General features: G+C 41.5%; 2 protein-coding genes across 4 annotated transcripts; both read left to right on the top strand.

The window, feature by feature from the left end:
• Window positions 1-172: 172 nt before the first annotated feature.
• On the top strand, window positions 173-6787 carry LOC310674486 (amine sulfotransferase-like). Of its 2 annotated transcripts, none has more exons than XM_083433729.1 (7): window positions 173-330; window positions 2079-2223; window positions 3606-3814; window positions 4353-4479; window positions 5245-5339; window positions 5954-6134; window positions 6476-6787. In XM_083433729.1, exons 2-7 carry the CDS (start codon window positions 2082-2084, stop codon window positions 6598-6600), a joined length of 879 nt encoding a protein of 292 aa, XP_083289855.1. In that variant the 5' UTR covers window positions 173-330; window positions 2079-2081; the 3' UTR covers window positions 6601-6787. The 2 variants fall into 2 exon arrangements, with proteins under 2 accessions (XP_083289855.1, XP_083289856.1); XM_083433730.1 differs by having other exon boundaries at window positions 240-334.
• A 5438-nt stretch (window positions 6788-12225) lies between these two features.
• LOC310674488 (amine sulfotransferase-like) lies at window positions 12226-20484 on the top strand. 2 transcript variants are annotated; one of them, XM_083433732.1, is made up of 7 exons: window positions 12226-12274; window positions 13991-14135; window positions 16319-16527; window positions 18097-18223; window positions 18987-19081; window positions 19634-19814; window positions 20194-20484. In XM_083433732.1, exons 2-7 carry the CDS (start codon window positions 13994-13996, stop codon window positions 20316-20318), a joined length of 879 nt encoding a protein of 292 aa, XP_083289858.1. In that variant the 5' UTR covers window positions 12226-12274; window positions 13991-13993; the 3' UTR covers window positions 20319-20484. The 2 variants fall into 2 exon arrangements, with proteins under 2 accessions (XP_083289858.1, XP_083289859.1); XM_083433733.1 differs by having other exon boundaries at window positions 12254-12274; window positions 13987-14135.
• The last annotated feature ends 1241 nt before the right edge of the window (window positions 20485-21725 follow it).

Raw genomic sequence — 21725 nt, forward strand, 5'->3', positions numbered from 1 at the left:
GCTTTTATTTCTTAAACGGACGAAGACCACTGTTGATATTGGCTGTTGCTTGTGTAAAGAAACAAGTTCTCACTCTGTTATTCTTTACAATATCTGCCTCTATGCACCTGTGTTACCTTTCTTTTCTTACATAACATGCCAGGAATGATTTACTAAGGAGGAGCCATCGGCTTAATCCAACCCTTATTATCTAACAGAATTCTATAAAGCAATCTCCTACAGAGCTCTGAACTTGAGCCTTGAAAAGCTGAAAAGCTGAAATACTCCAAGCTGCAAAAGAGATAGCTCTCTCCCTCTCTCTCCCACACTTTTTGACTCTAAAAACAAAAGGTAGGTAAGTTTTCTTGTAATTTAAACTTTCCAGGGAAAAGCAGGACTACCGAATGACAAACAAATAATCTACTCTTTCTTGCAAGAGTTCTGAGGGGCAACAAGGTATTTCATCAGATGCATGGAAACTCTTGTCACAGTTCATATTCTTTTCTGGTGTCACACAGAGTGCACCACTTGTGCTACCAGAGATTAAAAGTTTTTTTAAGGGGACTGAATGTGAACTCCAATAGTGCAAGCAGAACCCTGCTCATTTATGGTATATATTGGAAAATAAACCAGAGTATTTTTCTTGTTACTATTTTGTACATATAATGTTTTCCACTAAAAGATTGTTGCATTTCTTAGCGATGACACACAAGACTTATATAGAGAATTAAAGTGATTTTCAGGCTTCATGGCACTTTATTTCTTTATCAATTATAAGCAACTGAGTATTGTTATTTCTTTTATTTACTTTATAAGCCATCCTTTCGTCTAAAATATCACAAGGTGTTATATCTCGATTTGGTGCATCATATTATATATTATGACCTGAAATGTTCCAACAGGTATAAAAGACAAGCAACACACTGGCGACAGCTTTGGTTTCCTCAGCACCCAACCCAATGGAGCCTTGAACTTTCTCCCATAACAACTCCCCACCTCCTTATACCATGCACTGAGCCCACACTTACAAGTGCCTTCCTTGTCAGACGCTACGTGGGAGGAGAGAAATTGGCGCAGGGAGGAGACAAAAAAAGAAAGGGCTATTTTGGCAGTGGCTGTCTCAGTACTGGAACGCCTGCCCAATAGGGCCCATTGTATGTGTAGCCAACTCTCTGTATTATCATAGATGAAGCTAAGGGCAGCATTCCCTCCATGGAACGTCCTGGGCACCACATTTCAGCAGCAGTTTCAGCCAGAGTTGGCAATGGAAGCCAGATGGGCATTGAGCAATATCTCTCTCTTTACCACCCTGTCTCTCTTTCCTCTCTTCGACATCCATTCAACCTCAAACATACACAGAGCCATGTGTCCCCTTCATCCAGCATCCACTCATTTTGCAAACACACATGCATGCACTGTCTGTCGTCGAGAGAGTAGAACAGAAACAATCTCTCCTATGACCCCAGGAACAGTCAGAGGCTAACACTGAAAGGAAAACTGGTTTTGCCCCAGGCAGGCAAGAAAATATGTCATCCCAATTTCTTGAAGCGGATCAAGAACTCAGGAGGAATTGACAAGAGTTCCCAACAGACTTCAGTCTTTCATTTCCCCTGGATCCATTTACAGGGAGCAGTTTTTTGCTTCCTTCCCACCTCCCCTGAGTACAAGCAATGAGTGTCAGGATGGCAGCACTGACCAAACTATGATGCCAGGCAGCATAAAGTGAGGCCAAGGGCTGCTATTTTGCATGCTGCACACATGCACTTGAGAAATAACTGTGTCAGGGTGAAAGAGAAAAGCTTTATTGTGCAGGGGAAAGCCAGCTTTGAGTTGAAAGCAGCACCATTAACAAAAACAAAAACAGACATAAAGTAGGAGGAAATGAATGCTTTGTTGCCTCAGTGATGAGCCAAGTCTCTGTTCTAAGGTCTAAATGATGGATCTTTATGTTGCTCACCTGTGATGGAAGAGAAGCATGGGATTCTGCTATGAGATCTGCAAAAAGAGCAGGATTTCACAAAATGACATCTCTATTTCTTTGTGATTTCCCATTGTTGCATAATAGAGGTAACTGTTCTCTTCTCTTTATTCTTATACAGGCAATGGAACCAGATGAAAAATATGTTTTCACATACAAAGGATTTTATTTCCAGCCAGATTTGGTTTCAGTGGAGTACTTGGATACCCTGGAGGATTTTGAAATAAGAGACAGTGATGTATTTTTGGTCACTTATCCAAAGTCAGGTAAGAGTGCATTTTCATAGGACGAACTATGATTGCTATTCAACCATGATGGATACCCACATATATGTAAATAGTATCCATATTATACTAAGGCGAGTTTAAAACCAAATGCAAAATTGAGGTGAATATGGGTATTGTAGAACTTACCTGGTTACATAAAGGAGAACCGGGTCATGTTTGTTTGTTTTTTAAAAATAGGAAATAATGTGTTTTCCATCGGTGTCAACCTGTTTGAGGTTTTGAAAACAACATAAATACACATTAAAAACATTCAAATTTGCTTGCTAAGGGTTTATTGTATTTACTGACTTTCAGGATTTTGCATGTGGTTGTAAAATAGTGTTTGTAAAATTCTATTCTTAAAAAGCTTTCATCCCATGACTCTTTATTTCAGCATTTATCTGCCACAACTTTGCCAGTATCAGGGGCCGTATCCAATGCAGTTGTGCCCCACATGCAATAACTTCCAGTTCCCCACCAGAACTTCCTTCACTCTTCTTTGGAGTATTTTGGAGACTCAGACAACCTTTTTTTTTATTATTCCCTGGACTTTGACAATCATTTGTATAATGTGCTGCGAAGAATCTGGAATAGAGCTTTTGGTAGCTTTCTGAAAATTAAGGGAACTTATTTGCCAGTTTTGTTCTATCTTCCCAAATCCTCAAATTCTATGAAGCCTCTAGCTGAACTTCGCCTTTCTCATCCAAAATGGAAAGGAAGCCTTGGTCAATCTTCCTCAATCACCCATTGCTGCCCTTATTGCAGTGGTGGTCTGTGTGACACCAAACTTTAGTGCCCCCCACCTCCCACTTTCTATTTTATATCATAGTGGTGGCAACCTGTGCAGCCAGATCCCTGAATCTGCCTCTGCTTGCTGTGTTGATTCCCTTCCTCTCTCTCATTTCTTTTCAGTGTTGCAATTCAGATAGTAAGCTCCATGATGCAGAGTCATGTTGTTTTCAGTTATTTCACTCTTTAAAGCACTAAGTACATTCATGACAATGAATGAAATTAAAGTAAAGGGTAAAGGTACCCCTGACCGTTAGGTCCAGTCGTGGATGACTCTGGGGTTTTGCGCTCATCTCGCTCTATAAGCCGAGGGAGCCGGCGTTTGTCCGCAGACAGCTTCCGGGTCATATGTCCAGCAAGACGAAGCCGCTTCTGGCAAACCAGAGCGGCTCAAAGAAATGCCGGTTACTTTCCTGCTTGCTGTGTTTCCCATGACTTCCTTCCTCTCCCCCATTTCTTTTCTTTAACAGTGTTGCAATTCAACAGTAAGCTCATCGATGCTGAGACATGTTGTTCTCAGTTATTTCACTGTGCAAAGTACTAAGTACATTCATGACAATGAAAGAATGAAATAGGCTTATTCTCGTTTATAGGCACAATATGGACCCAAAATATTTTGAGCTTGATTTATCATGAAGGTCACCGAGATGGAACCGAAAAAGTCGACCTACTAGACAGGGCTCCGTGGCTGGAGTACAATATACGCAATGTGGATTACAACAGTCGCCCATCACCTCGCCTCTTTGCTTCCCATCTACCCTACTATTTAGTACCCAAAGGATTAAGGAACAGAAGAGCAAAAGTAGGAAACAGCACATTTATTATTTGATAAAATTAAACGTTTGTCTTGCTTATTTAAATGATCACCTCAGTTTCTGTTAACATTTCTCCATTTTTGAAGGCAGTTCATCCAGCTGCAATTCCTTTCTCCATATGAATGAATAATGCTCTGTGCACCCGGAGCTTAGAATAATTCCCATGACTCCTAAACAGCAAAGATTTTATGCTCCATCTTAGTAAAAGTCTTGGAGGATGCCATCCAACACACATAATAAGAATAAGTTCATTCAACACCATAGGATTGCTCTGTGCGTGTGACATGCATGTTCCAAAAGAGTAGGAGGCTGCCAGGGATATAATGCAACTGGGAAGCACCAAGAATCCACAAGAAGAGATATCTGAGATCCATCCATTTATTATTTTAGGCATATATATCCTTCTTCAACAACTTGGGTCCAGACACATTTCAGAGCCACAGAAATAACTACAGAAGCAAAACAGAAGAGACAGTAGAAACAATAAGATCAGCAATAGAATGGAATTTGTTGTTATTCCTGCAGGTTGTTTATGTGGCCAGAAACCCAAAGGATGTCATGGTTTCCTTTTACCATTTTTCCAAAATGGCAGTCAAATTTGAAGAGGTAGAAGATTTTGGAATTTTCATGGAGAGGTTTTTGGCTGGAAAAGGTAAGGAAGATTTGCTATTCTAAAATGAATCACTCTTGTCCCTTCATCTTTATCCTCCTTTGACAACAGATTAAAGGAAATTCTCTTTGTGATAAGGAACCTTTTCAGAATGCCATGTCTGATGCTATAGGTTACTCTGAGGAAATTCCACATCCAAAGAGTCTTCAACTCAGACTCCAACTACACCACTTTATGCCACTGATGACTAGTGTCCATTGATGCAGAAGGTAGGGAATAGATCTAGCCAACGCCCAAAGGAAATCAGGCGGATTTATATTCTCTTTGCATCAGGATGCAGCAGCTACAAATCATTACAAGGTGCAGCCCCTAATCCTTAGTCAAGTGTAGAGATTTGTGTCAAGTAATAACTAAGAAACCCTGACATGGTCTCTTAAATGTTGCAAGTATTAACTGCCACACCATATAAGGAAACTGCCAGAGTGGGAAGAAAGGGGGCTGGAGGAAGGCTAGACTGATCTCAGCCCACCCATCACTCTCCCATCACACTGGCATGGGAAGCGCTGCAGGGAGCCTTAAAATGCAGAACTCTTCGGCAAATTCTCTCTCTGAGAAAGTGTTTGGTGAGGTTGGGTGGTATTAATTCAGCTTCTGTTTAATGGTTTGTACCACTGCTGGTTCTTAATATGATTCCTTTAAATTGTTTTGATGGTGTTTATACGTTTGTACTTCTTCTCTCTGAATGTTTTTCAAAAAATAATAATCACCTGATCTACATTTCTGCCAAATCAACTTCTTTCTCATCAGTACTTGCAAGTTCATGGTTGGACCATGTGGAAGGCTGGTACTCTCACAAGGATGACTTCAATATTCTGTTTCTTACCTATGAAGAAATGAAGAAGGTAAGTTATCAAAATGCTATGCAGTCTGATATTAAGCATCCATCAAAACTCCCCTTTACAAAATGGAGGAAGGAAGCAATATGATCGTTCAAGTACCCCCTTGCTAATTTCATTTCCTTTCTAAAGTTTTTTTTTAAAAGATTAGTGGGCCATGGAATCAGGAGCACCTTTTCAGACCCTACACTGTGAATATTGTTCTGTAACTATTTCCCCACACTATAAATAAAGTGTCGTGATCCCAAGCAAGATATGTCCTTTCACAGGCCCTCTGATGCTGAGGAGAGATGTAGCAGAACCTCCCTTGTGTCTTCAACAGGGGCATTTATTTATTTACTTGTGGGCTTAATTGAAAGAGCTGCCCCATAATATAATGCATTCTGCATGGCTCATGGAATAAAAGCAACAATGAGAGTATAATATAATATAATATAATATAATATAATATAATATTATAATATATAATGCAATGGCAATTATTACAAACTAGGCAAAGAAACATGCAGGCTGCTTGTTTTCCTTGCTTGCTATCCTGCCTATTCCATGAGTTTTAGTCGCTAGGCTGTCAGGTTTCTCTATTGTGGATGGCCTGGCATTAAAATCACGTTCCATTTCAGGATCTAAAAAGCTCTGTATTGAAACTATGCAACTTCCTGGGAAAGAGACTGACAGAAAAGGAGGTGGATGCTGTTGTGGATCAGGCTACATTTAATAAAATGAAAGCAGATCCCAGGGCAAACTATGAGTTCATGCCACTGGATATCCTGGACCACAGCAAAGGACCTTTTCTTCGCAAAGGTAAGTCAGTGGCAGTCGAACTGAATTGGCGGTGCTTGCAAAATCTCAAACCTTTGATAGGCACCAAGAGATGGTGATTTCATTTTCCCAGTCTTCATGAAACTCTCAGTTTCTGGTGTTTCCTAATTTTAGAGTTGTTCTATTATGTACTTCCCCTGTTCTTTTTTCCTTCTTCTAAATATGTATATTTAAGGGTGGCATAGTTGTCTTTCCTATCTAGAGTGTGGAAATTTTTTCACACTGAGGGACATATACCCAGCTAGGGATGGAATATATCTGGAGTTATGGATATTTATTTGACCACCACAATGCCCTTTCTTTCTCTCTGCTTCCTGGGCCAGGCACTGTTGGAGACTGGAAGAACATGATGACAGTCGCACAAAGTGAAAGGTTTGACAGTGTTTTTAAGAAGAGAATGGAAAAGCTGCCCTTCAAGTTCTGCTGGGACATCAATGAGGAATCATGAGTCTGCCTTCAGCTTGGAAGGATGAAATAAAGTACACTGTATGCATTTAATCCAGCCGTATTTTGTAAGAGTTAGTAAAAAAAACAACCCAAAAACTTTCATATGGATGGGTTAATAGCTTCCTAATGTTCGAATATGAGCAATAATTTTTTTAAAAAATACACAATAAAATTACATTTGTACTGTCCACTTTTTCTCTTTCTACATTCCAACATGTCCTAATTTCTGACCCCATGTGCAAAAGTTAAGGAATACCAAGATATCTATTGGGATTAGTAATTGTGTTTTAATTTGGCAATGTTATAATGAGGCTACCATTGGATTATTGTAATTGAAATTTAATAAAAAATATTGCTAAAATAAGGAAACTAACCAACTATTGGTGTCCCAGATGCACTGGTACAGGAAGTGGGGTGCAGACCACCCCGGGTGTCATCCCTGAGGGGGGTCACATTACTGTGTGCCCCCCCCCAGATGCTAACTGCTCGCCCAGGGAGAAGGCCAGTAGTCTAGAGAACAAGCCTGCTGTGGAACAACCTTGATGCCTCTTTGTAATGGTTTCTAAGGGGTTGCTCGTGCGCAAGCAGGCAACTATCTCCCTGGCTGGGTGCAAACACCTGGCTGGGCTGCCAAAGTAAACTTTATCTGTCCGGACGCCACTCACCCGTGGCTGACTCAGTCGCTGGCAGAAGCCGTGAGTGGGCGTTTCTTAAACTTCTTCCAGCAAAGAAGCTCTTTGACGCCTAGTCTCCACCTACCCTCTCTGTGCGAAAGCCTTCTGCGCAAGGAGGGCGTGGGCAACGGAGGACCCCTACTCTCCCCGCTGGTCCCAGGCAAGGAGTCATGGGACCGCCTCGCCACTTCCCCCATCTGCCCCCCTTCTCCACTGGTGCTACGCTGATTCTCTTCCCCAGAATATGGACTGCTTCTCCTGATCCCTGGACGCTCTCTGGAATCCCTCTGGCTTTTGCTCTCTTCCTCCGGCACTGATGGCAGTTCCCTGACACTCTTCTAGTCAGCAAGGAGCCTTTTCCTTCAGGAGAGAGGAGTAGAGTAAATTGGTTGCTGAGCCATTGCCAATGCTGCCTGCATCTCCAAGGACACACAGATGCTAACACATGCAAAAATCCTTGCAGACCCAACCCACTTGAAGGGATGCTTGTTTGCTTGCTTGTCTCCTTAGAGAGCTTAGTGCCCAGGTATTCTTGGAACAGGGCCCAGGCATTGGACATATGAAGGGAAAAGGCTGCACTTTGCCACGTCCTGAAGGTCTAGGAAAACATAGACCTGAGAGCAGCAATCAAACACATCAGGCCCTGGGCTCAGGAGCTCAGAGGGGCACATCACTAGTCCCAGCCTGACCCCACTGCCCATCTCTAAGAAACTGGGCTGGAGCTGACAGCAAAGCAGTGAAGAAGCCCTCTGCATCCTACCCCCACAATCTATGTCAAGAAAGACTTCTTATGCCATCTTGCTGCATGCCACCCCAATTTTGAGCAGTGCAAGATTCCCTGGGTTTCAAGTGCTCTTTCTCTCAAAAAGGGTATGTGACTATTCCATGTTTGGGAGACATTACACTAAAAGAAGGTGCATGTTGATCTTGGAACCTCCCAATAAAGGTGCCAGATTCTGTGCAGCAACTAGGGATGGCATTTTGTGACAAACTGGCGTTACAACTATCTATTTGCCAGGCACTCTTGGAGACTGGGAAAACATGGTGGCCATTGCAAAAATTTGAAAGCTTTGAGAGTGTTTTTCAGAAGCAGATGGAAAGGCTCCTCTACAGGTTTCTGCTGGAACATCAATGGTGAACTGAGTCTGATTCCAGCTTGAGAATATTTATACAAAGTTTTTCTCTGTCTTGCATGTGTGTACCAATTGTCCAAATTTTGAGAGATTTGCTGCAGTCCATCTAAAGCTGTGTTGGAACCAAGCAAGCAGTATTCTGAACAGATTTGCTTGCTCAGATCCTTCTCTAGAACAGGGGTGCATATGTTGTAGTATCTGTCAATCTATGCGTTGCAAATAATTGGTTGAGAGCTGTGATTGTTGGAACAGATGTTTGTGATTATTTGAAGGCATCTGAGTGGAAGAAAAACAGGCAAGAAGTAATTTCCTTGTAATGGTCCTACAAAATCAATATGAATTCGTGATCATTCGTGATCAGGCAAGAAGTAATTTCCCTGCAGTAGACGTGGGAGGATCTATCTCCGCTTTCAAATATAAAAACTGCCTCTGCCTCTTCTATGTTTAAGAGTGTGGATGAGTGAATCTTATCTGTTTGGGTTTCCGCTTAGTTTCTCACATTTCCAGTGTTCTTTTTGGTTCACCATATTTCTGTACCAGTTTGTGCAGAAGAAGAGAAAAAAATCATGAAAAATTGTCTGCATTTTAGTGTACATTTCTGTTGATATACAAATAATGCTTAATACAAATATTAATATATACACACAATATTTTTGTTAATATACTAAATTTTGCACGGTTTTTTCGGTAAAATATACATTCTATTATCGGCATAATATCATAAACACTTTACCGTAAAATACACACATTATTTGGTTGGAAAGGTGTATCACGTAATCTGAAGATGTGTTAATTTTTATGGATGAACTGCAGCTGTGTTTCTGTTCACATACCGTTTCAGGAAGTTGAAATTAGGTGGACTTGCATTAAAGCATTAATCAGATTACTCCCCATGCCTGCTCTGGAGTATTATTTAGTCTGCCTGGCAACTAAAGCTGATGGATAAAGGACATCAGGAAACCAATATCTATCGGCCAGGAATGTTTGTATGGGCTTTGAAACATCTATCACTCCAACATATGAAGTCAGTATCATTTACCAGTAAACACAGCTGAGATTTGCCATCATTTCAAATAAAAAACCCTGCAACCATAAAATAAACTGCGCTTTCACAATCTCTCTTTTTAAAAACATTTTTTATTAAGTTTTCCATTTTAACAATCCAATCAAATCACATTAAATATTCCAAATTATACAAATATATATCATAAAGTCCAAATATTTTGCCAAATTATAATTTTTTTGTTGGGGGTTCCCATGCTTCAAGTTCAGTAGGGTCCAATCATCTCATATTTCTACTTCTTTGAGTGTCCACTAGTCCCTTCTTTAAATCTTCTTGTTATTATCCTTCTTCTTTCATAGCCTTTGAGTTGTTTCCACAGGCGAGCTGAAATGATCAATATTATACATCTGTGTGAACTTTGTATGACTTTCCACCCCTTTTTTTTGCAGCTGGTAAGTCTTTTATTTGCAATATGTCCTCATGTGCCAGTATTTATGCCGAATCCATCCAAAAGTCCTTCTCGGGTGGCATACGCCATCTTATCTCAGTTCTGATGAAATAGAATCTAGGCGTTTGCTCATTAATTTTCTCAGACAGGTTGCAGCAAACATTAGTCTTTCCAGGGAAGATTTGCCAAATCGAACTTGAGACGCAGATATAATAACAAAGTAAGAGCTCGCCTCCCCCTATGACTATTAATCTCTGCAGCGCAGTCTGTCTCGTAATGGCGGATCCCGATTAAGTTGTGCGTCACAAGAAAGTCTTTTATCTTCCAAATATTTCAAAAAACAAAGGCTTTACTTAATATTATTATTTCCACACAGTTTATGTTTTCCAATCTCACTTGCTATAAGTAGTAAAAGACGGTTCTTCGGGGGGGGGGGGCGTTGTTAGGTAGTATCGTAGTAAGAAAACAAAAAGTTTTATCCCCCCCTCCTTTCCTTTCCGTTTCAACATACCGGCTTAGCTGTTGTTCTTTGATGTTATCTTTCTTCCTATCCGTCACTCTTAGCATCTCAGTGTCTGGCTTAATTAGCAGATAAAATACCCTTTCTTCGCTCGAAGCATGTCCATAAATCTTATCCAATCTTTTAGCTTAAGAAATGGAACTTGGAGCGCTCATGGAGACAGTGTCCAGGAGACCCGAGGTCACTTGAGGGCTTTCCATCCAGTACCCCCACCCCCTCCTTCTTTTCGAATTCGGGGATGGTTTGTGGGCAGCTGCAGATGAGACTGCATCTTCCCTTCCACCGGGAAGAAACCTGGGAGGCTGATGACTCCCATCTCAGCCCCTTAATTACCTCGTGTGAGCTGGAGAGATGGTATTGTCGGCCATCTTCCATGGCGCCCCTAGCAGAGCCCAGCGCTTTCAGAACCTCAGGGGTGTTGTATAAAAAAACCACCCTGTGATTTTGTGGGGGGAAATCTGAGGTATGGGAGGTAGACAAAATTGTGGAGCTGCCCAAGCCCAAGACATTGAAAGCAGTTTGCAGGATAAATTTGGACAGCTTAGCAAGGAGAACATAGGAAGCCAGCAAGTGCATTTTCAATGCAAAGGTATTCCTGAAAACATTAGCTTTAGATGATAAACAAAAACAAAATGAGCCATTTCTGCATGTGGCATTGTGTACTGGGACATAGCTTTCATGGAATTCTGACTAAAATGAGTGGGAGCTGTCCATCTTGATGTGGACTCTGAAAATCCCTCAAAATCTTTGAAGGGTGGGAATTATTGCTGCCAATATATTGGATTTGAAAGTTTATTCTTGGGCTTGAGTCATATTTGATCTCAGATATGCTGTGTGCAAATGAAAAAGGTTGCTACTTTTCTTGGACAGATTTCTAAAACAACCAGTGCTAATTATTTAGTAAGTTTTATAGTAATAATAATAATAATAATAATAATAATAATTTATTTATATCCCGCCCATCTGGCTGGGTTTCCCCAGCCACTCTGGGCAGCTTCCAAACGAATATTAAAAATAATACAGCATCAGACATTAAAAACTTCCCTAAAAAGGGCCGCATTCAGTTGACTTTTAAAAGTGAAATAGTTGTTTTTGCCTTGACATCTGCTGGGAGGGCATTCCACAGGGCAGGAACCACTACCGAGAAGGCCCTCTGTCTGTTCCCTGTAACCTCACTTCTCGCAGTGAGGGAACCGCCAGAAGGCCCTCGGTGCTGGACCTCAGTGTCCGGGCAGAACGATGGGGGTGGAGACGGTCCTCCAATTATACAGGACTGATTCCATTTAGGGCTTTAAAGGTCAGCATCAACACTTTGAATTGTGCTCGGAAACATACTGGGAGCCAATTAAGATCTTTCAGGACCGGTGTTATATAGTCTCGGCGGCTACTCCCAGTCACCAGTCTAGCTGCCTCATTCTGGATTAAAACAAAAAGGGATAATTTTGGAGTTAAAGTTGGTGTTATTGGGGTGTAAGTCAGTGCAGGCATGTGTGTACAAATAGACATCCATTGGTGAATCTCAGGTATCTCTTACCATTTGAGCCCATTTTCTACTAGCAGACCAGATGTAATACTGCATTTATTTGTTAAACGGACAAAGACCACTGTTGATATTGGCTGTTGCATGTGTAAAGAAACAAGTTCTTCCCCTGTTGTTCTTTACATTTTGTGCCTCGATGCACCTGTGTTATCGTTATTTTCTTGCATAACTTGCCAGGAATGATTTACTAAGGAGGAGCCATCGATTTAATCAAACTCTTATTAGTTAACAGAATTCTATAAAGCAGTTTCCTTGAGAGCTCTGAACGTGAGCCTTGAAAAGCTGAAATACTCCAAGCTACAGAAGAGATCGGTCTCTCCCTCTCTCTTGCACACTTTTTGACTCTAAAAACAGAAGGTAGGTAAATTTTCTTGTAAATTAAACTTTCCAAGGAAAAGCAGGACTACCGAATGACAAACAAATAATCTACTCTTTCTTGCAAGAGTTCTGAGGGGCAACAAGGTATTTCATCAGATGCATGAAAACTCTTGTCACAGTTCATATTCTTCCCTGGTGTCACACAGAATGCAACATTTGTGCTACCAGAGATTAATAGTTATTTTGAGGGGACTGAATGTGAACTCCATTGTGCAAGTCGAACCCTGTTCATTTGGCATGCGATACAACCCTTAATTTAAATATTGGAAAATCAAACGGAGTATTTTTCTTGTTACTATTTTGGACACTGTTTTTCACTAAATGATTGTTGCATTTCTTAGCGATGAAACACAAGACTTATATAGAGAATTAAAGTGATTTTTCTGTCTTCATGGCACTTTATTTCTTTATCACTTTTAAGCAATGGCTTTTATTTTTATTTAAATGTTTATAAAGCACCCATTCATCTATAATAACACAAGGTGGTATATCTCGATGTCATGCATCATATTCTATATTACGGCCGGAAATGTCCTAACAGGTATAAAAGACCTGGCGACAACTGGCGACAACTTTGGTTTCCTCAGCACCCAACGGAGCCTTGAACTTTCTCCCATAACAATTCCCCGGCTCCTTATACCATGCACTGAGCCCAACCTTGCAAGTGCCTTCCTTGTCAGACGCTACGTGGGAGGAGAGAAATTGGCGCAGGGAGGAGACAAAAAAAGAAAGAGCTATTTTGGCAGTGGTGTCTCAGTACTGGAACGCCTGCCCAACAGGGCCCATTGTATGTCCAGCCAACTCTCTGTATTATCATAGATGAAGCTAAGGGCAGCATTCCCTCCATGGAACGTCCTTGGGCACCACATTTCAGCAGCAGTTTCAGCCAGAGCTGACAATGGAAGCCAGATGGGCAGTGAAGAATACCTTTCTCTTTGCCACCCTGTGGTCACCAGGCACATCTATCGTTTGGCCCCAGGAAGCCCGGAAAATATGTCACCCCAATTTCTTGAAGCTGATCAAGAACCCAGGAGGAATTGGCAAGAGTTCCCAACAGATTCCGTCTTTCATTTTCCCTGGAACCATTTCCAGGGATCACTTTTTTTGGTTCCTTCCCACCTCCCCTGAGTACAAGAATGAGTGTCAGGATAGCAGCACTGACCAAACTATGACGCCAGGCAGCATAAAGTGAGGCCAAGGGCTGCTATTTTGCATGTTGCACACATGCAGTTGAGAAATCACTATGTCAGGGTGAAAGAGAAAAGCCTTCTTGTGTAGGGCAAAGCCAGCTTTGAGTTGAAAGCAGCACCATTTTATTTTTTTATTTTTATTTTTTTGAGACTTTACAGTAAGAACTTTATTGCACTGTGTTCCAAGTGCTGAACCATCAATGTTTGTCCCTGTTGAGCCCGACTCACAATGAAGCTCTAGCATTTCTACTCTATGACAGAACATGCATCCCTGTGCGCTTAACCGCCCCACCTTCTCAGTTCTGTTAAGGTTAAAAAACATTTAAAGCAGGGGGGAAAGAATGCTTGGTTGCCTCAATGATGGGTCAAGTCTCTGTTCTTTAAATGATGGACCTTTATGTTGCTCAAAAGAATAAGATTTGACAAAATGACACCTCTATTTCTTTGTGATTTCTCATTGTCGCATAATAGAGGAAACTCTTCTCTTCTCTTTATTCTTAGGCAGGGAATGCAACCAGACGAGAAATACGTTTTCACATACAAAGGATTTTATTTCCAGTCAGAATTAACTTCAGTGGAGTACTTAGATTCCCTGGAGGATTTTGAAATAAGAGACAGTGATGTATTTATAGTCACTTATCCAAAATCAGGTAAGAGTAGATTTTCGTAGGTTGAACCATCATTTCAATTCAACCCTGACGGATACCCACATATATCTACATATTATGTGTATTATCCTAACTCAAGTTTAAAACCAAATGCAAAATTGAGGTCAATGTGGGTAGTATGGAACTTACCTGGTTACATAAAGGTGAACTGCACCATGTTTTGTTTTGTTTCAAAAAACGAGATGAAATAATGAGTTTTCCACCAGTGTCAACCTGTATGAGGTTTGGAAAACAACATAAATACACATCAAAAACATTCAAATGTGCTTGCTAAGGGTTTATTGTATTCACTGACTTTCAGGATTTTGCATGCAGTGGTAAAATGGTGGTTGTAAAATTCTATTCATAAGAACTTTCATCCTGTGACTTTTTATTTCAGCATTCATCTGCCACAATTTTGCCAATAATAACAGGGGTCCGTCTCCAATGCAGTTGTGTCCTCCATGCAATAACTTCCACTTCCACACCAGAACTTCCTTCACTCTTCTCTCCCCTTGTGTCCCCAGTGTTCCCCAAATCTGCCTTGGAGGATTGGTGGGGTGGGGAGGACACAATAACTGGGAGGGGGAGAGGAGAGACAGGGGAAGTTCTGCATTGTATAGGCATTTAGGACTTGGGTGACATGAAGAAAGGATTCCTCAACTGCCTTTTGCCTATTATGTTTGTCTCACTGGCCATTTGTCAACATTCCTGTTTCTGGAATACATTGATAAAAAAATCATGGTTTGAATGTGCTGAATCAAAGTACTTTGGAGAATCAGACAACCTTTTTTTTATTCCCTGGACTTTGTCTATCATTTGTATAATGTGCTGTGAAGAATCTGGAATAGAGTTTTTGGTAGCTTTCTGAACAATAAAGGACCTTATTAGCAAATATTGTTCTGTCTTCCCAAATCCTCAAATTCTGTGAAACCTTTAGGTGAACTTCACATTTCTCATCCACAATGGAAAGGAAGCCTTGGTCAATGTTCCTCATTCACCCTTTGCTGCCCCTATTTCAGTGGTGGTCTGTGTGACACCAAAATTTGGTGCCCCCCACCTCTCACCTTCTATTTGACATCATAGTGTTGGCAACCCGTGCAGCCAGGTCCACAAATCTGCCTCTGCTTGCTGTGTTGATTCCCTTCCTCTCACTCATTTCTTTTCAGTGTAATAATAATAATAATAATAATAATATCTCTATTGTCATTGCCCCCTTCGGGGACAACAAAATTACTTGACTGCTCCATAAAAACACTAATGAAACAATACAGTATAATACAGCAAGGGGGATTAGATGACTTTCAAAGTCCGGACTTCCCATTCAGGGCCGAGATCGCTCTGGAGAAGAAGCTGTTCTTAAGACGGCTCGTTCTTGTCTTCATCGTCCTGTATCTCCGTCCCGACAGCAAGAGCTCGAAGAGACAGTGACCAGGATGCAATGGATCTTTTACTATGTCCAGTGCCTTCCTATGGCACCTTGTGGCATAAATCTGCTCTAAGATGGAGAGTGGGCAGCCAACAATGCTCTCTGCTGCCTTAACAACGCTGCGCAACCCCATCCTGTCCTGGCTAGTACAGCTTCCATACCACACACATAAGCCATAAGTGAGCACGTTCTCAATGGCACAGTGATAGAGGCAAGCAGCAGTTTCTGCGGAAGATGGTTTTTCCTTAGTATTCTCAAAAAATACAGTCTCTGCTGCAATTCAGATAGTAAGCTCCATGATGCAGAGTCATGTTGTTTTCAGTTATTTCACTCTTTAAAGCACTAAGTACATTCATGACAATGAATGAAATTAAAGTAAAGGGTAAAGGTACCCCCGACCGTTAGGTCCAGTTTCGGATGACTCTGGGGTTTTGCATTCATCTCGCTATATAGGCCGAGGGAGCCGGCGTTTGTCCGCAGACTGCTTCCAGGTCATGTGTCCAGCAAGACGAAGCCGCTTCTGGCAAACCAGAGCGGCTCAAAGAAATGCCAGTTACTTTCCTGTTGGAGAGGTAACTATTTATCTACTTGTACTTTGATGTGCTTTTGAACTGCTAGGTGGGCACGAGCTGGGACCTATCGTGGGGATTCAAACCACGACCTTCTGATTGGCAAGCCCTAGGCGCAGTGGTTTAGACCGCAGTGCCACTCGCATCCCCATATGAATGAAATTAAGTAAACTTATTCTCGTTTATAGGCACAATATGGACCCAAAATATTTTGAGCTTGATTTATCATGAAGGTCACCGAGATGGAACCGAAAAAGTCGACTTACTAGACAGGGCTCCGTGGTTGGAGTACAATATACGCAATGTGGATTACGACAGTCGCCCATCACCTCGCCTCTTTTCTTCCCATCTACCCTACTATTTAGGACCCAAAGGGTTAAGGAACAGAAGAGCAAAAGTAGGAAACAGCACATTTATTATTTGATCATATTCAATGTTTGTCTTGCCTTCTTTGAATGAACATCTCAGATTCTGTTAAAATTTCTCCGTTTTTGAGGGAAGTTCATCCAGCTGCAATTTCTTTGTCCATATGAATGAATAATGCTCTGTGTACTCTGAGTTTGGAATAATCCCCATAACTCCTAAACAGCACAGAGTTTATGCTCCACCATAGTAAAAGTCCTGGAGGGTGTTAAGAATAAAACAGGTTCTTTTATCTGAGATTCAGTGCACTTCAGGCAGAACACAAGTAAGCAGTCAGTCAACCAATATATTGGAATTTCTACATAACATTGCTTTATTGATTAACAAGCAGAACACATAACAAGACAAGGGGACATGCACTCAGTCACTCACACAATCACACATACACTCACCACTCTTCTTCTGGATCGGGTGGGCAGACAGCGGGATCCTGGCTGCATCCGACACACCAACCCTCCTAAAAAGCCTGATCTTATATAGTCCTTTTTGATGCACATCTGAATATTGGCATTTCTCATTGCCTTTGACATGTTCTTGGCAGTCCTCCACCCTTAGCATGTTCTTGGCATATCACAACTCTCATGCTTTGCGCCTTATCTTCTGTAACTTTTGGCACAGTACGATACTCATTGTTTGTAACTAGCATTGCACAGCCAGTCTTTCCACTTCCTTGCAGGTACAGTACTTTTGCCAGAACATGCACATTCCATTCACTCTTTGATCAGCACGATTTATGAATAGTTCTTCAACAGCATCCATTTTATATGGTGGTCTTCAGCCGTCTTCTGGCCCATTCAAAACATGGCATTCGTTGTGCGAGTACTTGGAGCTCGCAAAGCTGACAGATGCACTACGAGATAAACCTAAAAAGATGATGAAAGAAGAATGGGGATGTATAAATAATTATCTAGGGGATAAGGGTTCAACAAGAAAGACCTGTTATGTTTAGAATGATACCTCATAGAGAAATGTTCCCTGATACCAAGATGAGGGATTCCTTGGAATGCAGATCGAGGGAATTGATAAGAATAATGATCTGTTGTGACCTTGATGGAAGCGTACAGTAGATGAGCCTTTCTGTAGTCGTCGTCTTCTTCTTCTTCTTCTTCTTCTTCTTCTTCATCTTCTTCTTTTTCCCTTTCCCTTTTCCCTTTCCCTTTCCTTTTTTTCTCATCCTTCTTCTTATGTTTTATGCCATGTACTTTGATATTTTTTGTTGTTTTTTAGCTTTTTTCATTATTATCATCTTTGTAATTTTGGTTGTCTATATTTATATATATTTGTTTAAAGCAAAATAAAAGTGTTTTTAAAAAAGAAAAAAGTGGCATTCGTTACAAGGGTGCCATCCAATACACTTAATAAGAATAAGCTCATTCGACACCATAGGATTGCACTGTGCATGTGACATTCATGCTGCAAAAGAGGGTGAGGCTGCCAGGGCTGTAAAGCAACTTGGAAGCACCAAGAATCCACAAGAAGAGATATCTGAGATCCATCCATTTATTATTTTAGGAATCGAAAGAATTTGTTGTTATTCCTGCAGGTTGTTTATGTGTCCAGAAACCCAAAGGATGTCTTGGTTTCCTATTACAATTTTTCCAAAACTATACTCAAATTAGAAGAAGTAGAAGATTTTGGAATTTTCATGGAGAGGTTTTTGGCTGGGAAGGGTAAGGATGAATTGCTACTCTAAAATGAATCACTCTTGCCCCATCATCTTTACCCTTTGACAACAGATTAAAGAATTTCTCTCTGTGTTAAGGAACCTTTTCAGAATGCCATGTCTGATGCCATAGGTTACTCTGAGGAAATTCCACATCCATGCATCACAAAGCATCTCCAACTGAGACTCCAACTACACCATTTTAAGCCACTGATGGCTGGTGCCCATTGATGCCGAAGGGAGGGTATAGATCTGGCCAACTCTCAAAGGAAATCAGGTGGATTTGTATGCTGTTTGCATCAGGATGCAGCAGCTACAAATCATTACAAGGTGCAGCACCTAATCCTTAATCAAGTGTAGAGATTTGTGTCAAGTTAAGTCAGGAACCCAGACAGTGTCTCTAAATGTTGCAAGTATTAAATGCCACACCATATAAGGAAACTGCCAGCGTGGGAAGGAAGAGGGCTGGAGGAAGGCTAGACTGATCTCAGCCCACCCATCACTCTCTCATCGCATTGCCTGGAAGCACTGCAGGCAGCCTTAAAATGCAGAACTCTTCTGCAAATTCCTTCTCTGAGAAAGTGTTTGATGAAGGTGGATGGTATTAATTCAGCTTCTGTTTAACGGTTTGTACCACTGCTGGTTCTTAAAACGATCCCTTAAAATTGTTTTAATGGAGTTTATATGTTTATACTGCTTCTCTCTGAATGTTTTTTTTTAAAAAATAATGAGATATACATTTTATGCCAAATCAAGTTTTCTCCTATCAGTAGTTGCAAGTTTATGGCTGGACCATGTGGAAGGCTGGTACTCTCACAAGGATGACTTCAATATTCTGTTTCTTACCTATGAGGAAATGAAGAAGGTAAGTTATCAAAATGCTATCCAGTCTGATATTAAACATCCATCAAAACTCTCCTTTACAAAATGGAACAAGGAAGCAATTTGATTATTTAAGTGCCCTCAGCTGCTGCTTCCCCTGCTAGTCTCGCTTCCTTTCCAAAAGATTTTTCAAAGCCGAGCAGGCCATGGATTTGGGTGCAGCTTTCAGACCCTAGACTGCAAAAATGCACTGTAACCATTTCCCCTGAGGGATTATGGGGCTATAAATAAAGTGTCATTATCCCAAGCAAAATATGTCATTTCACAGGCCCTCTGATGCTGAGGAGACATTGTCACAGAACGTCCCTTGTGTCTTCAACAGGGACATTTATTTACTTGTGGACTCAGAGCTGCCTCCAGAATATAAAGCATTCTGCATGGCACATGGAATAAAAGCAACAATGAAAGTGCAATATGATGCAATGGCAATTATTTCCCCTACTTGTATTCCTGCCTATTCCATGAGTTTTAGTCTCTAGGCTGTCAGGTTTCTCTATTATGGGTGGCCTGACATTATAACCACGTTCCATTTCAGGACCTGAGAAGCTGTGTCTTGAAATTATGCAACTTCCTGGGAAAGAGACTGACGGAAAAGGAGGTGGATGCTGTTGTGGATCAGGCTACATTTAATAAAATGAAAGCAGATCCCAGGGCAAACTATGAGTTCATGCCACCAGATCTCATGGACCAGAGCAAAGGACATTTTCTTCGCAAAGGTAAGTTAATGGTAGAAAAACTGATTTGGTGCTGCTTGTAGAATCCCCTACAGATTCACCTGATATTTACACTGATATGTGATAGCTACCAAGTAATGGTGATTTCATTTTTCCAGCCTTCATGAAACTCTCAGTTTCTGTTATTTCCTAATTTTAGAGTTGTTCTATTATGTACTTTCCCTGTACTTTGTTCCTTGTTTAAATAGGAGGTTTTCTTCACAAAGGTAAGTTAATGGTAGATCAAACTGACTTTGTGCTGCTTGCAGAATCCCTGACATTTTCACCTGACAATTGCATCAAGGTATGGAATATATCTGGAGTTGTGGATATTTATTTGACCACCACAATGCACTTTCTTTCTGTCTGCTTCCCGGGCCAGGCACTGTTGGAGACTGGAAGAACATGATGACAGTCGCACAAAGTGAAAGGTTTGACAGCGTTTTTAAGGAGAGAATGGAAAAGCTGCCCTTCAAGTTCTGCTGGGACATCCATGAGGAATCATGAGTCTACCTTCAGCCTGGAAGGATGAAATAAAGTGCACTGTATGCATTTAATCCAGCCCTATTTATAAGATTTAGCAGAATACTCTCATGAGGCTTAATAGCTTCCTAATGCTCAAATATGTGCATTAATTTTTTAAAAACACCACAATAAAATTACATTTGTACTGGCCACTTCTTCTCTTTCTACATTCCAACATGTCCTAATTTCTGACCCCATGTGCGAATGTTAAGGAATCCCAGGATATCTATTGGGATTAGTAATTGTGTTTTAATTTGGCAGTGTTATAATGAGGCTACCATTGGATTATTGTAATTGAAATTTAATAAAAAATATTGCTAAAATAAGCAAACTAACCAACTATTGGTGTCCCAGATGCACTGGCGGAGGAAGCGGGGTGCAGACCACCCTGGGTGTCATCCCTGAGGGGGGGTGTCACATTGCTGTGCCGCCCCCCCCCAAAAATGCTCACCACTTGCCGTGGGCGGCGCCCCCCTGATATGCTCACCCCGCGCCCGGGTGCCAGAGCAACTACCTCTGCTTCTGCCCAGACGGCAATGTAAATCATCCCACTCACTCATGTCATCTATTTATTGGTTGTTTGTGGAATTCAACTTCACGCTCTTCCAATCATTCCATCAGGACAAACATTCCAGCCTGCTGGTTGGCACAACCCCTCCTCACCTTCATTCCTTCTGCACTGTTCTTGGGGTTCTCCTGACCCCCCTCAGAGTCAATTTTGAGGGTGTGTGGGGAATATGTGGGGAGAAGTGGGGGAAATGGACAGTGTATGTTTGATGCCCATAGCAATCTCCTTCATGGGTCAGATTGAAAAGGAGGAATTTCCATCGGGATCATGGAGCAGAGAGAAAGGGTTAAAGCAAATTTTGGATGCCATAGAACCTGGATCAGAAGTTCCCACTGCTACTTTTAAATCTTAAGAAATGATGTCATGAGTTCCATGGAGACATCACAGAGGGAATGGTTGGATCCTGAAAATCAATGGGAGGAGCTCAGGAAGGTGGGGCTGAATAAACCTGGGGGAGGTCTTAGCCAGATGCAAGTGGTGAAATGAGGATCCCAAGAAGCGTCTGAGCCCAGGGAGAAGGCCAGTAGTCTAGAGAACAGAGAGGCACCAAGCGGGTTGGCAGAAAAATGTTCTGCCCCTGTAACATTGGACATTCCAAGCCAGGCACCAGCTGCTGTGGAACAAGCTTGGTGCCTCTTCCAGTCAGCAAGAAGCCTTCTCCTTCAGGGGAGAGGACTAGAGTAAATTGGATGCTGAGCCATTGCCAATGCTGCCTGCATCTCCAAGGACACACAGATGCTAACACATGCAAAAATCCTTGCAGACCCAACCCACCTGTAGGGATGCCTGTTTGCTTGCTTGTCTCCTTAGAGAGCTTAGGC

Source organism: Podarcis tiliguerta, assembly GCF_965153285.1.
Source record: "Podarcis tiliguerta genome assembly, chromosome: 3".
NCBI classification, from domain to species: Eukaryota; Metazoa; Chordata; class Lepidosauria; order Squamata; family Lacertidae; genus Podarcis; species Podarcis tiliguerta.

Bases quoted from the DNA above. Each gene is read 5' to 3' on its own strand.
- LOC310674486 (XM_083433729.1), top strand. From the start codon at position 2,082: ATGGAACCAGATGAAAAATATGTTTTCACATACAAAGGATTTTATTTC. The intron at 4,480-5,244 runs GTAAGGAAGATT...CTTTCTCATCAG, and splicing joins GAGGTTTTTGGCTGGAAAAG to TACTTGCAAGTTCATGGTTG. The intron at 5,340-5,953 runs GTAAGTTATCAA...GTTCCATTTCAG, and splicing joins CCTATGAAGAAATGAAGAAG to GATCTAAAAAGCTCTGTATT.
- LOC310674488 (XM_083433732.1), top strand. From the start codon at position 13,994: ATGCAACCAGACGAGAAATACGTTTTCACATACAAAGGATTTTATTTC. The intron at 14,136-16,318 runs GTAAGAGTAGAT...TCTCGTTTATAG, and splicing joins AGTCACTTATCCAAAATCAG to GCACAATATGGACCCAAAAT. The intron at 16,528-18,096 runs GTAGGAAACAGC...TTATTCCTGCAG, and splicing joins TAAGGAACAGAAGAGCAAAA to GTTGTTTATGTGTCCAGAAA.